The sequence below is a fragment of the Gymnogyps californianus genome, chromosome 5 (assembly GCF_018139145.2).
Source record: "Gymnogyps californianus isolate 813 chromosome 5, ASM1813914v2, whole genome shotgun sequence".
Taxonomy (NCBI): domain Eukaryota; kingdom Metazoa; phylum Chordata; class Aves; order Accipitriformes; family Cathartidae; genus Gymnogyps; species Gymnogyps californianus.
Window position 1 is genome coordinate 19,624,936 of NC_059475.1, and position 18,869 is coordinate 19,643,804.

Sequence of the window (18,869 nt, forward strand, 5' to 3'; positions counted from 1 at the left end):
CAATGATTTTTTTTTTTTTTTTTTTAAACTGGCACAGACAACATATCAGTTGCTAACAAAAAGAAGCTTTACCTTAAAGCTATTTTGATGCTGCGCAAAGAAAAGTTGCCTTCAGGTCCATACCATGGAAGCCAATACATGTCACATTTTACTTAGATACATGAAGCAGTGTTACTGAAGATAGTCATGACAGTGAAATCCTGCTATACTGGATCCTGTCAAGATCCTGACAACAGCCAGCTCTGCAGAAGCCTGCCCAAAGACATGTTTTCTTCAAGTCACATTTACAGTTTGCTGCCATAAGGCAACTTTCTGCTGAGTCAGCAAACGAATCCAGGGCAGTTTGCTTTACTAGACATCTGAATTAACATTAGAAGAACCAGAGCAGAACATCCAGACTGGCGGGGAGAAAGGTTCCCCCCCCCCCCCCCTTCTTTGGAAGCAATACGGCCAGAGGGAAAAGTAGATATTAAGCCATGCCTGTCTATCTGCTGTGGCCTTCAAACTATGGCTTGAGTAGCAAAGGAATAAAGTCTTCTGTATTTATAACAGGGGAAATAAATACCTCCTGTTATACTATTTTCCCAATAAAATGGTACTCAAGAGCAGAAGTTTCCTCCCATCCCATCATGGTAGGGAGATGCAGATCAAAGGTACCTTCCTTCCTTAGGAGAGGCAAAGGGGGAAAAAAAAAAATATATAGGAAGAGGCAGAGTGACAGCTTTAGTTTTTAAACATTTTTTAGCTGCTTAAGAAGAGTTTCTACAAGCTCTTAGGATTTGATTTCCAATTAGTTTTCTGCATGAGATCTGGAAGGAAAAGAAATAATCAGTGCATAAAACAGGGGGGCTTTATTTTACTTAGCAATAAGAACATGCCAACTCATGACAGGCCAGCTGTTTCCAGGTGACTGATTAAAGAAAGAGGTGATGCTGGATACCATTACCAGATACTATTATGATTCACAGAAGGGGACACTAAATAAGCTGAGTCCATTTTAGTCAGTGTTCCTCTAGTGGCTGAGATCTACATAACTGAGGACTTGCTATGGTATTTAATAGCATTAATATCATTAGTTTCTTCTCTCAGAGATACAGATACACCAAAAGGCATCACAAAGTAGCTTTCACATGAACTTTACCATAAGTGAAAAACCCCCAACCAGTCTCCAAGACTGGAGTTCCCAGGAGTCCGAGAGATTGAACTGCAGCTGCCTGTTAGTGTACAATCCATCAGCAACACCCAAGTCACAAGTATAAACCCTATTCTCTCATCTTCTCAAATGACTCTGGTGTTGACTTTATGAGATCAGAAGGGAAGAGGAGTATAGAATACTGCAACCCAATTGCTTAATGAAGAACATAAGCAAATGAAAGTATGTATACTCTGAACCACATCGACTTTCACTACAAAGTATTTGTCATGGTTTTGCAATTCCTTTTTTCAGGTTTAGGACCCAGCTATTTAAAGCATTATATCCTTCCAAGATACTAGTATTTTAAGAGCTCAGATTAGCAAGGTCCTTGGATCTTGGGGTATTTGAAGCATTTTTGATGGAAGCTATGCCACGCAATCAAGCTCAAAACATATTGCCATTCTACTAACAAGGAAAAAGCAGCTTCCTTCTCCATCATGTGCTATCAAAGAACAATATTGTAAAATCAGTACCTGAAACACTTTTTCTTAAGACAGAAAAAATAGTTCACTGACTGCTTTCAAAAGCTACTGTCCCTTGTATGCAGAACTGAAGACAATGTGAAAGTTCTCAATAACAGGCAAGCTTATAAACTAAACCAAGTAACAGTTACTAGAACTCTTCTTTAAAGCCTTAGTTCCCAGCAATAATTGAACATAATTGTCTTTTTAAAAATTTTATTATTTAATTAGCTGAGCAATTTGAAAAAGAGCATTGCAGTCAAAGGTCTCACTGTACTTGTCTAACTCCAGCTGTGTTTTGAAGAAGTCTTTGATTCAGATTCTTATTGAAATTTCAAGTTTAACTAGTCAATTCCTCTCCCTCCCATGTAGCATTTACAAAGAGTTATAAAGGTTCTATTTTAAACATTACTAACAAGTCTCATTGCTTAAGTATGTGCTAAAATAGTACAGCTTCCCCCAGCCTCAAGCAAACATCCGAAAAAGAGCAGAAGGAAATTTCACATGTTCTGTTATCTTTATTGCAATACACAATCATTTCTTAACTCAGCTCATTTTTAAATGCTTTCGGGAACATTTGCAAGTACTGCAAATCAAGTCAGCAGAAACAGGAAGGATTCAGAACACATCAGCAAGTTTTGAGCACAGTGGGCATTTCATGGCTGCTTGCTTTCCCTGGAAAGTTTATTAGTCATTTTTCTAAGAAAGAAATTATTAACAGTTGATCAGCAAACAGTACTACTACTAAGAAAGAATTACTACTTTCACATTTCTGTGCATCACCTCTCTACCATTTCAACAGGAAAGTTTTGGTTTTCATTGCTAATGGATCTCTTTCACACAGCCTTCCAAAAAGGAAGAAATAAGGCACAAATGCATTATGAGACTCTTTGGTTCCCAGGCAGCACCTTCTGTCTCTAATTTGGACCATGAATTAAAAAACAGTACCTGCTTTTGAATCTAATTCAGTATACTTAAAAACCAGCCTGCTGCAGTTACAAAGGCTGCTACCAGCCAGAGGGGGCAAGAAGGCAGTTTAGTCCTGTGGGATGTTCACCAGGGGTAGGGTGGGGGTGAGTGGCAGGGGGTGTGGGTAGAGGGTAAGGAAGCCTGACAAGTCTAGTCTCACGAGCATCCAGATGGTTGATTGCTATGTCAAAAGACAAGACAATCTTAGCTTTTAAAACTGCAGTAATGGCTTATGCAAAACAGAACGGACAACACCCTTAAGTGTTTCTTTGCATTCAGTGTGCTTCCTTCCTAGGTTGACACTGACCTGTGTTCATGCAGCTGACAGCAATCCAGTGCTATACTGTATCAGAAGGCCTACTACAAGCTTAGAGGCTAAGAAATATGAAGTTGCTTTTTATGAATGTATCTATACATTGAGACAAAATTTGTCTTTCCACAAGTGACAGTCCAAGCCCTCAAAATGAAAGGCTGAATATTTGTGGCAGACAACCCATACAAATCCATAAACTGGTATTTCGTTACCATACTACCACCACCAGAACAGAGTATTACTAGAGCAGCCCTACAACTCAGATGATATCTGAAGTCTAGTTTTACTTCCAACAATTCACTTTGTCAGTGAAGACACTTTATTATTTAACTGTCTGACTGCCTCCATACATCTCTTAGATGATCACAGTGTGACAAGCCAGACCCATCTTAAATATAAAGACTACGCTTTCACAGCCTGCCAGGAAAGCAATTTACTGTTACACAGCTTCTATTTAAAACAGGTATTTAGAGGCTTATCTTGAACTTCCTGCAAAGGGTTACTGTGTAGTTTGGGACAATAGAGAAGGCTTGCTCGAATTTGGGAAAACAAGCGAGCTGAAGTAAAAAAAAAAAAAAAAGGCAGAGATTATCAACTGACATTGGGGCACTTCTGCACAAGCCAGAACTAAGATACACTAGCATGTCTGAAATCTAGCAGCCGCTCTTGTAACACAAACCCTATTAAGCAATCAGAACAAAACTAAAATCTAATGCCAGATCTGGAAAAAAGAACAAGCCTGAATCAAGCGGAGAACAAAGTTCCATTGACTGTAGCAACAGCTTATAGATTTGTGGACAGTTTCATTAGTACACAAATTCTGCTCAGAGATCAAAATGATGCAACAAATTAATAAACCAGTTATTTTTTCACTCATTTACAAAGCTATTACTACTCTGACAGCCAGACTTCTAGTTTGGCTCAAGCATGGGTGCAAAATCAGCTTACAGTCTGAACATGTAAAACAAAAGGAATAGTATTTCTCCACTTCACACTTAACTCCTACAACTTCTGCTTTATTACACTGGTGTAGTTTCTCTCTACTACATACATCTTATCTCAGTTAATGCAGAAGCATTTAAAGCAACTGTCAAGGACACACTGACCTCAGCAACAGAGCTTCCTCATGCTGAAACAAGAGACAAAGTCACCTTGAGTACAGAGATTCTAGATTCCTTCTGAGCTTGGAGCACAGAAGCCAGATGAGAACCCAAAGCCATGGTATACATTCCATCAGTTCAAGAGAAGTATGGCTTTTCCAGAAGTGTGCAGCCTCATCCCAGTCTGTTAAGTACAAGGGTATTTTAAATAGCAGGTTATCCAAACATAAGGCGGGTAACCACCTTGCCAGCTACTTGCATGATAGAACAAAAGTAGAAATACTTAGCCTCTGTAACAGTATAAGAATATATCCTGCAAGTTACATGGGGTAGGGGTCTAGATACTGCAACAGAGTATGCTGAAGAGTGTAAAGGTCCAGAAGAAGGAAAGGATACTTGTGGTATACCAGTCTCAAGCAAGAACATATCTCTGTCAAGAGGCACTACTGCCTGCCTTGCTTCTTACAGTCAGACCTTTCCCTGGTTACAGCAATGCAGCCAGTCCAACAGCTGCATCTTTGGCCAGGTAATTAACCCAGGGCACCAGTATTCCCCCATAATTATTTAGCAAGGTACTTCATCTTAAGTTCACAGTCACACATTTGTCTTAATCCAAACTATTTAAAACCATTTTAAAAGTCAGAGCTACACAAAGAGAAACTGGGTTAAACTGAATGATCTCCACTTAAACCAAGAATGAAATGCATTATGAAGGTCTGTTTATTTTTATACAGCCCTTCTGCAAGGAAGAAGCATGCAGCACAAAGCCCACGTAGAACTTCTGCAGCAGAAAGATACATAGCTATCACCTCCTCACACTCTCAAGGCCTCAAGCAGTTACACAACAAGTCATCCAAACTCAGCTTCTTCCAAATTCTGACATTTATGTCTAGTTTTCATTCAGGCTACATCAAGGTATTATCTTCAGTTAAGTAAGATTTTTCACCTAAAATCCATACAAATTCAGTAATAAGTAGCCATAATGAAGATCAGTTTATGGGAAGGCTTAGTCATCTTTCACTCAAGCTACTGAATGAGCACACTGATATTTATTCAAAACTATTTAAACTGTGCTTAAAGGATACTACACAAGTACACAGGCTAAAGTTATTACACTACTATGCTGAAAGCACCTTTACTCTCTGATCATTGCCTGATTCATGGTTCTACACAGCCAAAGATTCCTATGATCATTTCTCCCCCGCATCATGATTAACCAGAGAAGAATTTACTGTGCATGTACTTTTAACTATTTTTGTACTTAAGCCATGAAATACCTTGCAAAACTGAGGAACAGAACTGAACAGGGTTTTTGTTTTGTTTTTGTTTTTTTTTTTTTTTATGAACTGTGCCATCAGCAGCTCTTTAACCTATGATTACTCAGTGATACAACACAGCTACCAAACTACCTATGTTAACCAGAGAATGATATTCTGACAGAATTCAGTTAACTTAGAGCTTCATTACTGCCAAGTTTTCTTAAAGTTAGTAATACAGTGGCTTATACTGCTTTTATAAAAGACATCCACAGAAAAGAACAGCGAAGACTAGCTCTATCGTGTTAGGCAGCCTTTTACTAGAGCTATTAGACTAGCAACTTTCTGAATACACATTCATAGAGTCTTCACAGGACAAGACTCAGGACGACTGATGTTGACAAAATACTGAGTTGTGTGTCAGCGTTCGTTCTGTGATCCCCACGTAGGATTTATTGCACTTCACCAGTAAGCACACTCAGAAGGCATAATTATTATTATTAATTTTAAAGGGTGCATTAATTGCTGTAGTACCCAAACAATTCACAGATTCACTTCTTTCACTCACAAGTTTACAGAAGCATGCAGGTTAGTGGGTGTGGATGGACACAAATGGAGTTTACTTGTGTTACTCAAAACATGTAAGCCATCATTTTTTCCTAGAGTGCTTAGCTTTCATATCGAATAGAGGTTTGAATCCTGCTTCCCCATTTCAGCTTGTAGACCAAAGCTTTTCACATCAGGTGCAAACATAAGGAGTTGGGCTAGTAAGCAGCAAGTGAGATACTAACTGCTCCTATCTAAAGAGGATTACTTAATAGGATTTGATCACAGCCAAACAGTAAGAACTGGACTATATCCCTGCAAGTCAGTACTTAAAAAGCCTTAACCATTATGAACTTTTCTGCAATTCCTTATTGCATTCCTTTACAACAGCATGTTTAATTCTAGCAGTGAAGTGAGCAGATCTGACAGAACCTCCTTCATGCTCCAAGCACACTGGAACATACAGAGGCAGCAAGGTTCTAGAGGAGCTTCAATAACTTTCTTTTTTTTTTATGCCTTTTGAAGTTTTCAGACCTTCACTGCAAACTGAAGACTTAGTCAGATGAAAGCTTCCAGTTTCATTAGTGGAAAAATTGATTAGGTTTTGCAAACAAACTAAAGCTAGCTCATGAACCAAGTCAAGATAAAAAAGGTGGTGTAGCCTGAAGTGAAGTTGCTAAAGAACTAGATTTCTGTGTTAGTGTGACTGCAGCAAGGTTTCTAGCTAAGCATTAATCTCTAGTTGTTCTTGATGACAGAAGGACACAGGTGGAGTAACTGTTAATATATCTACAGGGAAAATGATATGCTGCTTTCTAGAAAAATCTGTCCTGTCTAAACAATTAAGTAAAGAATTTAGGTGCTGAAATCAATTTCAGCAACAGCTGATAACCAATAATGCTGCTTCTGACAGCAAGTAGTTTTACAGACACAGACCAAGAGAAAACAAGCAGTCTTTGTGGCTGTATCTTCCAGATTAATCAACTTAATGAAATTAGTTGAAAGATAAAGTAAAATGAAACTTTGACTAACTTTAAGTGTACAGAAATTTCTTACACAGTTTTTAATTAAACTCAGTCTCTTTATCTGAAAGATATACTTAATTTGTCTAGTATAGCTCTTGCTTGGAGATTAAACTGCTTTATTTAAAAGTTACAATTTTATGCTTAAATTTACTAGGCAATAAGATGATCCACTTTCATCATACAGCTGGAACTAAGAAAAATGGCTGTTATTCTCGTATGCAGGTTTCTAGTAGACCCTTGAACTATGTGCTAGTTGCTCAGCATGCATGCATACTTAGTACGATGGCAGTATCTGCTGGTCACTGTCTGGAAAATGGACACAAGTAGTTACTGTGACTGGAAAATGGACACAAGTTTTAGACTTGGATTGGGTGATGGAGAATAGTCTGTAGAACAGACTATGCAAAGCTTGCTACTTCTGGCAACAATCAGACCAACATCAGTGTTAGACAGAAGCTTTGCCATTAAAAGGAATTGAAAACCAATGTGAGAGCATACAGAGCTGACTAAATGAAAGTTCCTTTTTCTACTTACTCTAGAAAAATGGCCATTAAAATTTCCTCAGTTACCCTACAACTGAAGTTACCAATCTGGATAAAGTATGCTGAAATTTCTAAGAGAAAAACGTTAGTACAGAGGCATGTGATGGCTTCTAATTTAGAAGAATTTCTTAACTTCTCTTGACTGTCTTGCACTGTAGTCAACTTTTCCCTTCCCAGCTATTGTTGACACTCAAGTTTTTGCAGGTCTTCATATGGCTTTAAGAGACATACCACTTAAAAAGTAGCAACAGATCCCTATGAAGTTCAGGAAAGTTATTTCAGGCTTTGTTAGGGCATTGAGTATTCCAAATAGACAGACTAGTCTAAGTCAGGATAGATAATTAAGGTAAACAGGTTTAATCTGAATACAGCAAATTCTGAAGCCACATATATCACCTCCACACTGCTATGCCTTATCTAGCTACACACACAGCCCCATATCTATTTAAACAGAATGTTCGCCACAGCCACTACTGGTAGAACTCCATTCGAAAGCATCTCAACTATCCCTCAGAATCTTTAAAATTTGAAGCCACATATACAATCTGAATACAATTACAGCATGAGTTTTACCATGTGTTGTTTAAAAGTGAATTGCTGCCTCTTGGAACGCACAAGGATTGAATTAGTCACTACCTATCCTTTTTTTCATATGAATAATTTGTATTGCTTATGGGAGTGGTCAAGATGTATGGCTTGATCAACTACACATTTTTATCTTAATTCTGCTAGAAGACAGCCTAACCCGTTACTTCCCTAAAGGGGTTGGGGGAGGGGGGAAGAGGGGGGTAAGGAGAAGTTTAAACAGATTCTGTTTTACTGGAAACAATTACACCCACCCATGTTTCTTCAAACTAGTTCATGGCCTTCTGGAAGAAAATAGGCTGAGTAGTCACATGGTTAGGAGGCAAAGTATTAGAAGAAGTTTGTGAACAGTAGCTCAATTCTTTGATATAGGAAGGAGTTTTCTTCTGATATGGCCAAGAATCACAGGACTATCAGGAAGTTCTGTAGTTAAGAGAACATTTTGAATAGATATTCTAACAGCCTGCTCTAGCATTTTGCTTGCATCAGCAGGTGACAAAAAAGTCTAAACATGTAAAAACAAAACAAAAACCCATAAAAAAAGTTATATGAGGAAATATGTATAGTTTAGTATGATCAAGTCACTTACCTTTAAATTTTGATCGAATGTTTGCTAGTTCTTTATTTATCCTCTTTATCTCTGCTTCTTTACTTTTGCCTGAAATCAAAAGAACACACATCAGAATATAGTGCTTTGGACAGCCCTCTGCCAACCTAAGCTTCTTTCCACCCAACCATGCTGTGCGAACATACAAACATCAGGAGGAATTATTAGTCTCTCCTTCTAGTATTAGGACTAGATGAAGGCAAACATCACAGAGGTAACTTAAGCATTGCTTTATAGGGGAATTTGAGAAGCTAAAAGGACCTCCCTGTTTCAAGAAGCTTTGCAGACTTTAGACAGTATCAGTGGCATGCAATTCATCTGAGATGCCTTTATTATTGACTTTCAAACACTCCAGTTTTTCTAGTCCTTAAACTTGCATGAGAAAACTGAATTTTACTTCCAATTCGATTACTAGGTTGACAGTGCTCCGAAGGAAAGAGCCTCCTAAGCACAATCTTATAAACAAACAGCTTGTGCTATTCCTCACCTTAAGGACAAGCCAATTTACTGTTTCTCTACTGAATGGTCATTCAGTTCAACAGCTTTAAAAACTTTCTTAACAGACACTGAAGAGGAAAAGCAATAAATTTTCAAGTAGCCCAAAGACTCAAAAGACCTCAGACAGATAGGATACAAGCTTAAGTTCAGACTTTCAATATGCCCCATGAAAGTCACTTGACAAAACCAGAAATATTTAAAATTCACATTTTATTAGGTGACTTTACCACCTTAGGCTTCTCAGCACAGTCTATATTTCATATCAGCTTTTAATTCAAAGAATAGGTATTAGGATTTCTAGTGCCAATTCAAGTTAGATATTCAGAGAAATAAGCTGCAGTTTAAATTCTGATAATGCAAGCTAATTCAAGTAATACTTGCATTGTCCAAACCAAAGCAGCTTATTACTCTCTAGCATTTTCGTTTTTGGTGATTGAGATTCTATAGAGGTCTGGGTCCATTATCTCCTACATGAGTGAGTCTGGTAGGGTAACATATCCAACTCAGGCATTATATTGAGTTGCTTGAAGTTTGAGGGAAGCAAATGAAGCCCACTTCAGCAATGCAGAACTGGCCATCTAGTTGTGCTGGAAATTCAGACCTGTACCTACTCAAACTTTCAAGCAGTTTCCAAAACATCAACTAGCAGCAGAAAAAGACAGCTTCCTTTACTCTTCATCACATATATTTGGCTACAAGGTTATGAATAAAAGCTTCCTGGCCCTGTTTGAAAATGGTCCAACCTTATGAGTAGTGGGGATCAGATGCCCTGCTTTCACACTCCACTTTCCCCCACACCACTCCGATCACGACTAGCCATGTCAGCACAAGCAGGGCATGTGACAAGGCTTGAAGAGCAGATCAGGACCAGCATTCCAAAGCACCTCCAATCTCACGCCTTTCTTCCACATAAGCAAAGCAAGAACTCACAGCATTTAAACATCCTACTACGTTCACATGTCCAAACCTCCTGTGTCACCCAATGACTGTTAATGACCCCTTTACCATTCCAAAGATGATCTGACAGCAGGCCAGATGAAAGGTTATTGAGTAACTCAAGGAAACAAGTGCCTCAGCATAGGTTAATAGCAAAGTATAAGGGAATCCCATGCCAAATACAAATTAATCCAGATTTTGTAATTTCTTGACTTAGACTCAAAAAAAGAAACTGAAGTTATCCACTTCCAAACCAACTCTTGCATAAGATGCAGAAAACTGGTTTATATTAATACGCCTGTAATAACGGCCACAGGAGTACAGACACGTAGCAAGACTAGCACACTGTACAAACGGAAACAAGTTAGGCCCAAAATAGAAGCAACTATTTCGGTTTGCCTTGTCATTTTAAAATACCTACAGATTTGCTTAAAATGGAATTTTTCTGTTCTACAACACTTTTATAAGGGGCACTGCTCAGAACACTGAAGTGCAGGGTGCCTTGGCAGGCACTCCACATGGCAAAAATCCCCCAACTTCCCCCATACCCAACCCTGAAAAACTACTTAGTCGTACCTACACATCCACTTACTGCTTTTAAGAAGTTAAACATTTTCAGAGCTCAAGAATTTACGATACCTGTTCCGAAACATAAATTGTAGTCGCTATCTGTACGTATCTTGGTTTTCAGATAATGCAGGAGATAAGTCCACAGTTTTAATTTGACCTAGAAACTCCAATTAACTTCTAGAATGACAAGGCTAGAGATCACAGTATACTTCCCTCAGTTTATAAGATGCATCTGTTGGGATCACAAAGTTTCACCAGGTTTCACTAATATATTATGCAACACATTATCAGTTTTCTTCTAATTTAACTTGCCAACCTAAGGTAAGCTGGTTTTAAAGCAGTAACACTATTTACTGTACAAATAAGCAGCAGCTCATACAATCTAAGGCTTGAAGCATCTTCTACTATAGATTTTAGATTTGTCTTAATTGGATTAGATTATTTGTCCTGTGCACAGGGCAGAGATACTCAAGTGTTCATGTCTAAGATACCTGCCAGCATTAGGAATTCACCACTAGACTGAAGCAAGTCTTTTGCTCCTGGGTCCATACTCTACGAACCGAGGACCACAGTAACATATGCCAAAAGCGTGCAAGTGTTTATGTAAATAAACACTCCTCCAATTTTGTAAGATATCACATTAGCACTCTCTCTAAAGACTTGAAAACACTTCCCTTATTTTCAGCAATTCATCTGCTCCACATGAACATTTTAATTTCTAAAACTATTAATTTCTTTTCCCTTTTACCAAGTGAAGAGCACATCTCATTAAAACGTTACCACCGAGTCTGGAGATTTTGTACTTCACTTAGATTTATGGGGCAGAGAACATTGAGCTCAGTCTGGGATATTGCTAACCTGAGCGGGATACTTAGTTACCTAAGTTTGGAAGCTAGGTCCTTGCTCTGTGGCTTTAGGTTCTGTTTGTAAGGAAAGCGCATTGCAATATTTACTTTGAATTATTAGCAATTGTTTCTCTAACCTCAACAAGTGTGGCAATAATCACTGACGTTAAAAATTGGGGGAGGAAGGAAGAACAAGAGTAAGTACGTCAGCCAATTTTTCTTAACCCAAGAGGAAATCAAGGCCATCTTTTTTTTTCTTAAATCACCAAAACCTCCCTACAAATCTTTCAAGCAGCATTATCTACCCGTTATGCTTGCAGATTATCAGTTACTGCTAGAAACTGGGTTCTTTGTGTCCTATGCAAGGAACAGAGCATTAAGGGAAGCCTGACTAAAATACTTCAGGAATTTGTGAAGTCAGCACCTTTGGTAGAAATGGATTGCAGCCTCAGCAACACAAAAATCAAAATCCCACCCCCTGTGCACACAGCTGTAGCAGTGAGTTGAAAGAAACACCCATATTAAACAGCAAATTCACATCTGAAGGTTTATTCTCTCAAAGTTAAAAACTTGCATACCATATGAACACAAGCCTGTTTTGAATAACTCCTTCAGGCTGTTCTATTTTGAATGCAGTATATAATCTCATCTAGACCTTGACCAAACATAAATAGCATAGCAACTAGCTGGTGATAAAAGTTTAACTCCATACACTGGAAATCAATTTGAATGATTAAGACTTAAGTTGACTCCTTATTACTGATTACAGTCCATATGTGCCTGAAATTGCAGTTTTAGAGAGCAGCACTAACACATTGGGTGTTAAATGTTGCTGAGGACAGTCACATAACAATGCTTAGGATAACCCATGAGTTAAAACCAGGCTGAAGTATCTACAAATTTCCTGAACTCCAGCAGTTATATTGCATGGGAACCTTATTCAAACTTAATTTATTGTTTACATTAGACGATGACAAAGCAAAACAAAAACTCACAGTGGCAGGTAGCTTCAGTTTGTTCCATGTACAGGGTAAAAGAAAATAAAAGTATCAAAAACCGAGGACCAATTTTTAGTTAGATCTTCGGTCCCACTAAGCAGAGGGTGGGGTGGTGATGGGCAGGGGCTGTTAAAGAAAATGCGTTTGATTAACTGAGAAGTTTTCATCACATTACTCAGCCATGGTACACTCACTGAAGGATTTCTACATGCATATTTGATTTTTACCATCACTAGAAACACTTAAGTAACCTTAAGGATGGTTAAAAATGAAGATAAGACCACTACTGATGACAGTTGAAGGAGTGCTGTGCTGCAGAACTAGAGGCTTACATTTCAAAGCTTGCAAAGGCAATTGCTCCACTTCACTTCCAGGCTGTTACACAGCTCCTAGTTTCATGAAATTATCAGAGCTGTATTCCAACAAAACGTGCTCTAGCCAAGCTATTCAACTTGGAGAGGCTTAATAAAGGTCATGTCATGTATACAATACTGACAGTATTTAAGCCAGTGCACAACAAGATTATGTTCCACATCAGTTCACGCCACATCCTTCTCACTTATTCAGGTCCTTTCCAGTTTAGCAAGACTGATTAAATATCCGTAACAAGTTATTAAAAGAGGTGATGGCAAGCCAGTAAGTTTTGGCTGGCTATTTTGCAGAAAAGACATATACTGTTTATAGCCTTACAGCCCTAGTATATAACTGCTGTTAGTCTTCTCCAAGATGAGTACCTGAGCAAACAGATACCCAGCCACAACATTGTCCAAGGCACTTATGAGCAATTACTTCATATCTGGCAGTTCGCCAGGCTTCAGACTCCACTGTGCTGCCTACTGCCTTCATTAGGCAAGGTAAATTTAGTCTGCAGCACACTATTATCTTTAATTACCATGTTGTTTAACAAAGATAGACTAGGGAACATCGAAAGTCATCCAGCTCTTCAGAGAACCGATTACTATTCTTAAATCTCCTAGTAATACAGGCTACAGTCAGAGCTTCGGTACTGCATGAATAAACACCTCCATATCTCAGTTTGGAGTTTTGCATTACAATCTACAGAAGAATGAGAAAACAGAAGTTACAGGAAAGGGATTTGTTGAGTCCGTTCATTTGAAGAGAACATTTGACATACCTTAATACTAACTTGGCAGCAGGGTTGCAAGACTAAGTGAGTGCTTCAAGATTGGAATTAGTGTGCTGCTTGTGATTCACTTAGACAGTGACCTGCTCCATCAGTATTAACTTGTTGCTATACTAACTGTAGACTGCCTAAGCCAACTTTGGGGCACAAAGTGCATCCGTGCTGATTAACTAGAACTGCTAGAAGTACTTAGCTTTCATACAAACCACTTGGAGTCCGGTATACTTCTGACCAAGTCTACACATTTATTTCCCAAGTGAACAGAGAAGCACTTTTCTCTACAAGCGTCTACACAAATACTGAGCAGAGTAGATTTCTGCAGCCACGTTCTTGAGAGACAGGTGTATTGACAACACTTAAAGCAAAAAAAAAAAAAATTGCTTCTCAAAAATTTAAGTGTTCCCAGTACTCATCTGGCTCCAATGTGCTTATGGCCAGCAGCCAGTGTAATTAAGCCCACCCAATAATTCATTTATTTTGAATTTATGCACAGGTCAGAACTGTTACATTGTGTTACCTCTTAGCCTTACTTGCCCTGTGGCCATCTGACAATCCTATGATTATAGATGTGCCATTATTAGCGTGAAGAACTATAAAGCATGTTGGGTAGGAGGCTCTATTAGCGTAAGAAAAAGCTTGCCAGCATTGTGTTACGTTTCTTGAAAGCAAGTAGTAGTGTCGGTTACTATTTGTGGCACTACCATTTATCTAACAGAACATGCCTCTCTGTTCACATTCAATTATCAAACAGGCCTTGAAGAGAGGACGACTCTAGTTTTCTGTTTAGGAGAGCAGTAACACAAATACTGCCAAGGCTAAGAGCAGCAGCTTCTCCTCTGAACTCCATAGTGGCTAGGAACATCTACTTGGGAAGAACACAGTTCTTACACAAAACATAAATTCTCAATTTTAAGATGTTGTTACATGTTTTCCTTGAGAGCTGTCACTGTTTTCCAAACACAAGAATTTTTCTGTTTTGTTATGTTTCCATTAGCCTCTGCATCAGGAGCATCTAAGCTGACTGGCGAGTTAGGTGGGAGAGACACCACAGTCAAACTGTTAGTAGCTTCCCTTCAGCAAAATATGTTGATATAGTTTCATAACCAGTTTGATTGAAGGCTATACTTCTTAAAAGACAACAGCTCCAGACTGCTCCTTAGCACTGCTCTCCTCCTGGCATACACATTCCTGCTATTACCTTGTACTGTTGCAGGTCAGTTAGGGAGCCAAACAGCCAAAAGCAAGATTGGTTTATTTAATATACAAAGGGTAAGTCCTATCAGCTTTACTACAAGTGATAATGCCAGCAGAAGACAGCAGAATACGTGACCAGGCAGACAGCAGGTTCACCACATTCACCATCCAAACACACTTTAGTTGGCATAAAGCAAAATTACCCACTTGCCTTTCCTATTGCTAAAACATCTTACAAGCATGATGCTAAGACTACACTGCATTCTCAAACCCTGCTGTCAGGGGACAGAGAAAGAAACTGGTTTAAAGAGGGGCCCCAAATCAAAACAAACACTAGCATCTCTACAGTAAAAATGGTGCAAATCCTTATAGGAAAACATTCACATAAAAGTAATCAGTGCATCCATTCTTGCCTTTGCGAAAGAGCTTTTATAGTACTTACATCTCATATCAGTAAATTAAACCACTACTTTTACCTACCAGCAGGACAGATACTCATGTTACAGCTCTGAAGTATAGATTAGCCATTTGCTATGCAGATCGTTAGCTTCATGAAGTAAAACGCCAAATTCATCCTCCACCTCTCCCTAATCTCTCAGCTGGTTATTTAGCACAGCAGGGAAGAGGGCCAAAAGGGAGGCAGGTTACATAGCAATACGTTAGAGTGGTCTGTTTGCTGTATGCCTGCCCTCACATTATGTAAGTTTGTCTGCGTAAATTCCTTCATTTGGCTAAACTGTACTAGAGTACTACAACACAGGTGCAAGTTCCAGGTCCTCCTAAGTATGTCTGAAGGAGGATGCTAGTGCTATTGTTTACAAACTCACTGTGCAACTAATCCAAAAAGACTACTATAAAATACTGTACCTTCACAAGATGTTAATATGGCTTCAGTTCTGTTCAGAAATTGAACAGTTCAAGGCTGCAGAACAAGAAGCTTTTTGCTTAACGATGTATTAACATCCTATTACAAACAAAAACAGGAGTGCATGCTGCCCCTTCACAAGATGTGTTTGATCAGAGGAAAGAAGTCCCTGTCTGTCATGTTGAAGATCATGAATGGCACAAAGGCAGTTGAAGATTGTTGTGCTTGGGACATCCTGTTGTGATTAGATATCCATTACGATAGACAAAGAGATCAGTGACCTACTGATCACATTTAAGAACTCCGTAGAGTACATTTTCTAATATTCTGCACAGTAAGTGAACTACTATCCACAGAACTGACTTCTTCCTCCAGTATGCTGCTAAAGATTTGCCCCTATAATAACACTTCTCATGAAACAGCAGGGAGTCACAGGCTTTACTGTAATCCAGTAATCCATTAACTCCTTGTCCTCATAAGGGAAAGGCAATAAATGCAAGAGAGCACACAGTGGCTTCCAAATCCTATCACAATTCAGATACGCTAATTGCAGCAATTTAATACAAGGTTAATAATTTCAGGTGCCTACCATAGATATCTTTTTTTTCTAACTAGGCACCACAAGTTAAGAAAAACACTACAGCTCAAACTGTGAAAGAGTTTGAGGAGTAACTACTTAATAGGGTCTAGCTTAAGACCAGATCTTTCCCCAAGTGAACTGAAAGCTTACTGGAAGCTCATATCCGAGTGACTTTACGACACAGAAAACTTCTATTTGGCAGTTTAGTTGACAAAAAGACATGGACTCCTATCAAAAGGGAAGCTTTCAGCTAAGAGGATATGCAAAACCAGAAGTGCAAGGTTAGGCTACTACATAAAGCAGCTCTTCCTTCTTCCTTGACTGAGCAGCATTTAAGTAGTCATTTCCTCGAACAGTATTTTCACACCTTAACAGTTACACTCCCTTCAACAGGGTAAGGCAGTATTTGCACTGATTTAGTACAGGTCACTGTGGACTCTCTTCTACCTTAGTTCACATTCAAATAATAGAAGAACAGTTTAAGGCTTATCCAAAGTCTCCTAGTTTAACTATCTCTTCTAAACTACTATTTCAGGGGCCTTAAAAAAAAATCCTATATGAGCTCATTAATTGATGCAGATATATAATAGTCTCTACAATAGTCCTTAACTTCCTCTTACCAGTCCTGATGGGCAGCCTTTAGCCAAAGGTTTTAAAATTCAGCAGATGTTATATTTTCCAATGTCTCTAATGGAGAGGTTGGATATCACAGGAAAGATTCTAGCTCTTTACTACCTCTCATCTATTAATTATCATCTTTGCCTACTCTCCTCTTTTCTCAGCTAAACATGCACAAATTCAACAAGTGTGAAAAAACCCCAACCAACCAAAAAAAAAACCCCCACCAAAAAAAAACCCGCAGCCCCTCAGAGTTCCATGAAGTGACCAGAAGAAAGCTAAGACAGAGAAGCCATGGGCAGAACACTAGTTTTGTTTTACACATCCTCCTCAGATTAATCTCATGCTAATTGTGTTTTCCTTAAATCACTCTCCTGCAAATAGTAGCAAGTGATGCAAGACTTAGTGCTTATTATAGCTCTAAGCAGCTCACTCTTATGGTTTTTTCAGGCCAGAAACTGTCCGTATTAGATGAGTGGCCATAGCCTTACAAGAGAAACAGGAGAGCAAATCAAGATGCCTTGCCTGCAAATTTCTTCAAAGAGATAAGTAATCTAAGAATACAAATAAAGAGAAGTCATTGACTGTTTACAGAAGTAACTCAAGTCCTACTTTAAAACTATACCCAACGCAAATAAGAACCTATACCTCAGAGGAGCAATGCAGTAGCTTTAGCCTACACACTGAAAGCCCTATTACCAACATACAGCACTAAAACAAGCTATATGTGCCCAACTCATTCTATGTGAAGTTTTACTGTGTGGCTGTTCTCACAGAGAACAAATAACTCTATGTATACCCATGTGGTCATTTAATTCATGTGCATGCCCCTCCCACTTACACAGGTAATGCACTCCATTATCTACCATCCAGTCAAAAGGGTGATCTTCTATGATGAATTTAATGAGCCAGTCTTTTAATCCCCACTTGCTTATCCATAACCTGATGCACCGGTCCCAATTCAGTGAAGCAAAGCTACTGAAGTCAGACATCAAGAGCCTTCAGCCTCTGGACACTCTCCCTGTCCAGTACAAAGAAGAATTAATGCATTAAGTTCTATGAGAAGAGATAGACCTTTGTTTAATATATCTGTTGGGTTTTATTTAAGGAAAAAAATATAGCCCAAGGAGAAAGGAACAGTATCTTGGAACGGAACATATACAGAAACATTCAGAGAACAAACTAAAGGAATCCTTCCTCCCTCTGTCCAACTTTTAAGGTGACATTGAAAAAGTAAGACAGTTATCTAAAGTAGTGAGGGAAATGAGGAACTGCCTTGTCCTCTAAGCCTGTGGCAAAAGCAGCTGTTGCCTCTGTGTAGGCCCATTTCATCAACCCAAGAGTAGATGACTTGCCGATTTTACAGTGGAGGAGGGGGTTACCAGTAGTACACCGAATATTGTAATAGAAACTATTTCTACACTACCACCTCCAAAAGAAAGGAGAAAAGCAAGCTTTCCTAGTTTTCAGGGCAAATAGCAGATAATTCTTGTTGCAACAGAATAGGTTGAGTGACAAATGACTTAAAAGTACTTCATCACTAGATAAGCATAAAGCTATTCTAAAAAAAAAAAATGAAAACAGACTCCTGCTGATATATCTGTCAGCTAAGACAGCTGGAGAGTTTATAAAGCACCATCTTGCATAAGCCAAATCACTTCAGCAGCTCTGCAGTACATACACAAAAAAAGATTTAACATACTATTTAAGAATAAGTATTTCTTGCAGGAGTCCATATGCTTGTAGCCCATGCAGATCTTGTTGGGTTTTAGTTCATGAGGCACTTCATCCAAGCAGTGACAAGGACTCTTCCCGACCTGAACTCCTAAGTCTGGATAGCACTTCACCAAACCACAGGATTCAGGGCTTTCCAGCTCCCCTACCACCACAATCTATTTTACAGCATAGCCACGCCTTGCTATTTTCTCAGTGGGCCACATGAACTAGGTGCTAATTAACTGGGCTATCTTAACCAAGTACTTCAGCTTTCAATCTATAGTTTTCTTGTCTCTTCTCTGGTGT

At 38.8% G+C, this 18,869-nt stretch overlaps 1 protein-coding gene across 4 annotated transcripts in view; it reads right to left on the reverse strand.

Moving 5' to 3' along the window:
* AP2A2 (adaptor related protein complex 2 subunit alpha 2) overlaps positions 1–18,869 on the reverse strand; it is a 47,765-nt gene that overhangs the window by 25,043 nt on the left and 3,853 nt on the right. For all 4 annotated transcript variants that reach the window (XM_050896802.1, XM_050896801.1, XM_050896799.1 and 1 more), the window contains exon 2: positions 8,582–8,650. In XM_050896802.1, coding sequence (XP_050752759.1) covers positions 8,582–8,650 — 69 coding nt within the window. The remainder of the gene's footprint in view (positions 1–8,581; positions 8,651–18,869) is intronic.